At 33.2% G+C, this 7,826-nt stretch overlaps 1 protein-coding gene across 1 annotated transcript; it reads right to left on the bottom strand.

Moving 5' to 3' along the window:
• Positions 1-279: 279 nt before the first annotated feature.
• LOC110288043 (putative vomeronasal receptor-like protein 4) lies at positions 280-1,333 on the bottom strand. Its single transcript, XM_021154500.1, has one exon. The coding sequence runs from the start codon at positions 1,282-1,284 to the stop codon at positions 373-375; it is 912 nt and encodes a 303-aa protein (XP_021010159.1). The 5' UTR covers positions 1,285-1,333; the 3' UTR covers positions 280-372.
• Positions 1,334-7,826: the final 6,493 nt, after the last annotated feature.

Below are 7,826 nucleotides of genomic sequence, written 5' to 3'. Positions count from 1 at the left end.
GGAAAAGAGAATTTATGTGGAAATATCAACTGATTATGTACACTTAATTTAAGAACACTCTACTACTTGACAACAGAAATGCCAAAAGAATGTATATGTGTAATAGGACATACTTTATTTAAAATCATGTGAAGAATTTTCCTTTGCTACTTGAAACATTAAAATTTTTTTTAAAAATCTGTATTTTGGGGAAAAAAGTAACTGGCGCTACTCAGGATGATTCTTTATAAGTCAAGTTCCAGGGGATGCCATGATATCTTCTCACCTCTGTGGGCACAGGAGAATGCACACAGGCATGCACTATAGCATAACACTTGTACATATAAATAAGAAAATATTAATAGGTTTTGAAAGAAGAGCAAAAACATATTTTTAAAAATATAGATGGTAGTGTTTTGACTGCAGGTTTTTTAGCATAATTATTATTCTGTTATCAAAACTGACTTGTACCAAAGGAGTAATTGTGGGATAGGCATTCATCACAAACTTCTGAAGAGTCAGGATGACTGGATCATACCTCCATAACAGGAATGAGGTCGTTGAAATGATGAAGTCCACCCAGTACATAACCACAAAGAAAAATACCAGCAGCAAGATCGTCTGGGTGGCCCTTTTCTCAGGGGAGGCTCTCATGTGGCTGATGCTATGAAGATGCTTGCATTGCCTCTGATGTCTGGACAAGATAATCACCATGTACGTGCTTGTGGTTAGCATGACTCCTACAAGAAACACATCTCTGGAAGTTGTCACTGTTAAAATAACTCCTCTGATGATATTGTTCATGGGTAAGAGTGAGCAGTATTTAGTAGCCTTCATCTGTTTGGTCTCACTCACATTGGTGTAAGCACCAACAAAGAAGATCCGGTTACTACTGAAGGACAAATTGAAAGACCACATACATAAGAAAGCATATATCATGTAATTTTTTAGTTTTTGTTTAAATTTTGCCAAAAAAGTAGTATTCGGACTGATTGTGACAGCTTGGAACACACTGAGGAGGCAGGTGGTAGAGATAGAGAGGCCTCTCATCACCCTGCTTATGTAAAAAGTTGCCTTACACTTGATGTCATTCTCAATGTTCAGTGTCTCAAATAAGTCTGTAAGCCAAATATCCCCTCCAGTGAGAAACATCATTATGTGAACCAAGGTCAGTTGACAGGAGATCAGGTCTGTGGGCTTAGGTCTGGGTCCTAGGATTATGTAAATATAGAAACAAATAAGAAACATGTTGGCCAGGACTCCAAGCCCAGCTTGGAAATAAAGAACATTCTTGAGTGAGAACATAAGTGAAGAGTGTATTCTCTTAAGATATTAATGGAAGCTTATTTCATATAGCTGAAAAAAATAATAAAGCATACATCAAGTTTGTGATACACTGACTATATAAACATTTATTTTTCATACTAATTCTTGACTATCATGACTCTTTAACTTTTGATCTTCCAGAATGTACATAGCCTATATTCCTATTACTTCAATGCATGTGCTTTACATATAGAAAAGTATATATAATAAATACAATCACAATCATATCTGTACAGAATACTCACTTAGTGCCTCTGTACTATACCTGAGTCTCATGCCTTAGAAATCCAATCCTATTGAATTAATTGCCTCATTTTTGTAGTTAAAGATTCAATAGTAGTGATAAATATAGAATGTGAATCATATTCCTGCAAAAGAATAAATGTTATACTAATCTGAAAATATTTTCCAAAGAAATCCAATATATCAGGTGATTTAGTATCATGTTCTACAATTTTACTGTTCTCTAGTTTGCAACTATCCATGCTTTAACTCATAATTCTAATGCAATCGCAGTGGTAATTCATGGTAATCCCACTATTTTAATCTGCCAAATATATTTCTCAATCCATCTGTTTTTATGATTCTTTTTCAAAGAAATCTTACATCTGCAGATTATGAATTTAAAAGATGATACAGTTTGAGATTATTTGTTTAATTTCTACACCCTATAACCATTAATTGTGGTTCTAAATGGCCCTAGGCCTCTCCTAATGTAGATCCCATCACATGACCTTTAATGAAACTTCAGATTTAAAGAACTAAGTCCCAGCTACCAAGGCAGATAGTATTTTTTCCCTTTTTGGAAGGGCAGTGTAATTTGTTAATAGAAAGAGTAGTTATGGCTTTTCAGAAATCTATGTTGATATTTTAACTCCCTACCTCATTCTTCTGTATATATTCCCTCCACACTCTGAGAAGCTGCCATTTCCTAGTTCACTGCTGAGATCATTTGTACCCTGCCGTTCTGCTCTCTATTCCTTCTATCCCACACCTATATATATGGTCAATGCTCCTCTATTACTTTCATTGTTTTGAAGGTTCCTATAGGTTACATACATCTACCCAATAAGAAAGAACTTGAGATGCTAAGATTAACACTATTATCAACAAGGTATGACAAACATAAACACACTGAAGATAACTAGGTAGCAATAATGTATGTGTATATCTGTTTCAAAACATATTCCTTCCCATGCAGTGGAAAACAAGGTCCCCATTGTTACCATACATCATCAGAACCCACACACTTTTCACAGTTTCACTCAACAGTCTTACATTTAGTACCTATGTTAGTTATTTGACCTGGTGACCAGGATCAATTTATTATGGAATTAATTTAATTCCTTACTTTAAATCAGCTTGTGATAGAGATAGAGAAATCGAAAATGATTTCACTGAATCAGATCATTTTTATAATCAGGTTCTTGTGAGGAAAAGAGTGTTCAATTATATTTTCAAGTTCAGGCATATATTCTACATATATAGAGACAGGCATGTATATGTAGAATCATTCAAAAGATAGTACCTTAGACCATCCTATATCTTTTCTATGAATATGAAACCATAAGTCACACTTTAATCTTTACACTATTTTGCTCCTGAAAAGCTTTAAAAAAATGGATTCCTCCCAATAACCAAAACCAAACATCAAACACTCTCACCAACAGACATTTACAGTAGGTGCACAGTGGTATCTTGTTTATAAAAGCTCCAGGATACAGAGCTTTTTACAGAAAGCAGGGTGGAGATGTAGCTCAAAGGTCAAGAGCACATTTATAAAAGCTCCAGGATACAGAGCTTTTTACAGAAAGCAGGGTGTGGATGTAGCTCAAAGGTCAAGAGCACGTTTTGCTTTTGGAAAGACCCAGGTTTGATTCTCAGCAATGACATGGTGGCTTGTGACCATATGTGACTCAAGTTGAAGAAGATACAAACTCTGTCTTATCAGGAAAGCAAGAGGTACACAGATACTATATGTAGGCAAAATATACATATATATATATAGAGAGATAAATAAAGCTCCAGGAAAATTCTTAATTCATGCCTTAGTCTGCAAAATGTAAGAATTGTAGTACGATTCTAGTTTCAAACCTACAAATAGACAAACCATATTCATATAATAATTTATTATTAATTATACTTCAATAATTTATTAAGATTCACAAGTATGATAATTAATATAAAAGATGTTAATATAATAGGTAGAAGATAATAATGTAAATGTTTTTATTATCCCAAACATATGCACTTCAATCTCTATATTTCATAAACATTGCTTTGTAAATATATATCCCATACAGGAAAAAACACACCTTCTAATTCTTAAATTGGCATTTGGATTTGATAATCACTGAAGCTAAGGGTTGGTGAAAAGAGACCATGGCTATCATGAGTAAACTGGTTTGGTAACAGGAATATATACTGAGAAAACCCATCTTTTATTTTAAAAGAAAATTTCAGTTTTGATGGCATCCACATTAGTTTAAGTTGCAATATTTAGTTGTAAGTACTAAAACCAATAGTATACCAATAAACATTTATAGTAGTGGAGAAGCCATGACTATTAAATTGACTAAAAGACTAAGCAGTCTGCAGGCATGTGTATGAAGAAGCATGAGAGAGAGAGAGAGAGAGAGAGAGAGAGAGAGAGAGAGAGAGAGAGAGAGAAGAAAAGTGTCTTCTTGCACAGCTCTACACTCTCACTCTACATCTTCATTATCACAATATTTGATTCTAGAACAGTTTGTTTTATGCACATATAGTGATCTTTGTTTCTGAAGATTTAATAATATAGGAAACATAAAAGTATAGTAAATCAAAAGTATCATTTTCATTTTAAGTGTTACATTTGGTGAGTAATGACCTATAAGCTGTATGACTGCTCAGAGAGGCATTTAAGTGAATAGGTGACTTTCAGGTGACCAGTGAAATTGTTGGCTGATGTCTGGCCACTGTCACAACACAAACACGTTTTTAGAAATCCCAGAAAGAGAGAGAACTTGGTATCAAAATTAGTTACATGAAAACTTTATAATATATAGAATGCCAGCAAGAATCTTTAATATTTTTAATAAAGTGGTAATTTATAGCTCTTACCCGATAGTCTAAAATAATTTAAATGCAGGAATTCTTATTCGGAAATTAAATTTAGCACAGGAGTAACTGAAGCTACAAGATGTTGAATTTTATAATCTAAGTTAAAAGCCAGTTCTCTTAAGATGAAGCAGCAGCAGCAAGAATGTGACTGCAGAGAGAATGGGGAAGCAGTCATACCCAGAGCTTCATCACAAGTTCCATGACATGAGTTTGGGAAAGATATGAGTGTTCACTGGAAAGACAGGGAGAGAAAGAGGGAGAATGAAACTATTGGAAGACAATGTCTTAGAATAGATCACAAGTATGATGTGTTCTGGTGCTGCTACTGTTTATTACTGATAAATACATTTAGATCACTTGAGTGAAAAACTGAGGGTCATATCAAATATGTTCATAAAATGAAATGAACATGAAGAAAAATGGAGGTATGTTCTCTATTTTCTGAATGATCTGGTCAGAACCAAAATGGTCCAGTATAGTGTACCAGTGCAGAGTTTTACAGTAAATTATTCAAAACAAAGTGAAAATTCTGCAATCTTTGCAAACATAAACTCATGTTTCTGATAACTGGTTTTTATGATGTTGATACTCTAGGCAGTTGTGTGCAACCACTCCTGTCTGCATTTTCCATTTTAATCCCCTACACATTAGTACCTGGTATTCCAGGAAAATAAAAATTGACTTTTGATATTCCTCATTTACACTTATATTACTTGGCTCTGTGTGTGTGTGTGTGTGTGTGTGTGTGTGTGTGTGTGTAAGTTAATTTTAGCAAGCAATTGTATTTTGTTACTGTTAGAGAAAACCTTAGTGATTTTGAGTTTAAATAATTTATACTATTCAAGAATTATAAATATATTTCTCACTGCTAAAGAAAACCTTATTCAATATTAATCAGCTTCAATGCTACAAGTATCAATTTAGTAAAACCTGAAATAAGAAAAAGGAATACATTTAAATAAATGACTAAATCCTACTGAAAATTAAACTTATGTAAGGATAACTTTAAAAGCATTTAACAAATGAGGAGAGATTTCCAAATATTTTTGAAGTGCCTATAAAATGTCTACTTTATAAGAAATTATTGCAATAGATTAAACAAATCTATGTAAAACATTTAAAATTTATATGCGGTTAAGAGGGCTTTATGCTTTAAAATGTCATTAATTGAAAATTTCCTCAGAATACATCAATATATGTAAATGTAACACACTAAAACATTAGTGATAAAAATATATTAGTTAGTTCTTGTTCTATATTCATGGCTTAAATTTTATATAATAAATGCATACAGACAGTATCTTCAGAAAAGAGTAAAATGGAAAAATACAGAATACAATTCAAATGCATCAATATTAAAATCGACCCATGCAAAACACTAAATGGTTGTCATTTGGTATTCACTCACTAAGACAGCTCAAGTGTTTTGTTACAGGGATGGAAACCTAACAAATGTGGACTTACCTAAATGGAACCATGATCTTAGAATTCTTAGAACACACAGTCAAAACAATCCTCTATCAGACAGGCTACTTAGACGGTTGAGATAGAGTTACTTTTTAAGTATATGTCAGTATAGATTAATTGTAAAAATTAATGGGTGTCATTATGTTTTTATTTAATATATAATGCTCAATGGTCATCTTCAGCTTATTAGCTTTTCCTGTCTCTATCCATCCATTTGCTATAACCTGTCTACTGTCACATAGAAGAGATCAAACTGACTTAAATCTGTATTTTTATTAATCATTACACTAACATTCTTATCTCTGGTTTACTTAAAATACAATATAGCTCAAAAGTAAAATTGTAAGCAGAAAATTCTCTAATCATTTGTTAAAGACTCCTGCTTCATTCTGCCACCTACTGCTCTCACTATAATGAAGAGAATTTAAAAACAAAACAAAAACAAAACTCACCGTGTGCACTGCCCATAAGCATCCTTGTAGAAGGAGGTCCTAAGAAGTAGTTATATGGAAAAATGCCATCAGCTTATCTCCCTCTAGACCCACCGTTATCGTGTCATCTGGAGAAGGCATTTTTTTTTTTTTTTTACCTCGACATTGTTACAAAGCGGTACCATCAAAAGGAAAAGTGAACTTCCCTAATTCCAGGAGAACAGTAGAATAGATACAGCTGAGCCTTGTGTTTCCCAAGTGTGAGATATCCTCTGCAGGCAATAACTGAGTATGTGGATTAACTGTTCCCAGTCATTGTGAACAAAAAAGGAAGAATAATAACATCCCATTTAAAAAAAGTATTATAAGCCCTGTGGGCTTTTTTACTTTGAACAGTTAGGATTAAGCAGGTTGAATTGCATCTCCTTTCCTGTTTAAATGATGCATATTTTTCATATCTGATCTATTTTCTGACATACTGTGAGACATAGACTAAATAAATTTTGTGCTTTTCTCCCAGAAAAAAAAAATAAAATAAAAAAAGTATAAAAACAATTTAGATTCCCCAAGGCATCCTTCATGTTTCGAAAGCCTTCATAATACTCTCCATACTTTCATGACAGTGCATTCAGTGTCTCACCTAGAAATTAACAGCTCTTTTGAGAAAATTAGAAAAATGTGACCTCCTCCAAAGACACTAAGGGTAAAGGATTTTTCTTACAGAGAACACACATGAGGTAATATGACTTGTATTATCAACAGAAATCTGATTGTGTGGTTAAAATTGTAGCGCACTTGGCAGAGTGTATGCCTAGAAAGTATTGTGTATGTGGGACACTATAAAATAAATCAAATCTTCAAGGTGACAGAGAAGAATTTCAAGTAAATGGCAAACACAGGAAATTCAATAAGATCATAAAAAGAAAACTACCCCTAAGACACAACAGTATAATTTAAGAAGCCCACAAAATGCAAGAAAAAGCCAAGAGCACAAAAAAAAAAAAATTCAAGCATCTTATACTTAAAACACTAAGTATATAAAAAAGAAAACAAAGCCCCCCCAAAAAAATGGAGAATTGAAAGCTCTAAGAAAAAAATGTAAGACACAAATAAATGAAACCCATCAAATAGAAAGGTGAATTTCCCTATTTCCAGGAAAACAATGGAAACAGGATTCCTCAAGGTGAGCTTTTAAATCCAGAAGAGCCTGCAGCAATACATACCAAGTCCTTAATGAGAACCAATCTAAAATGGTATGCCCACCAGTACTACTTCTATGAATGAAGAACACTTTTCCACAATACAGACAATGTAAAAAATTATATTCCACAAACTAAACCTAAAGTAATACAGTAAGCATTATATGGAACTGAAGAGAAGAATTAACACAGCAGAGTGAGTGAAGAAAAATATGAAGCCATAATTATCAAAACAAAAACGGCCACTAAGATCACAACACCAAAAATCAACATAGTGATCAAAACTAACACACACACATAATTCAAACATGAATGGCCTCAATTC

This window comes from Mus caroli, unplaced genomic scaffold, assembly GCF_900094665.2.
Source record: "Mus caroli unplaced genomic scaffold, CAROLI_EIJ_v1.1 scaffold_19904_1, whole genome shotgun sequence".
Classification (NCBI taxonomy): Eukaryota; Metazoa; Chordata; class Mammalia; order Rodentia; family Muridae; genus Mus; species Mus caroli.
Note: the sequence above shows the minus strand (reverse complement) of the source record. Positions and strands in the feature narration are given on the sequence as shown.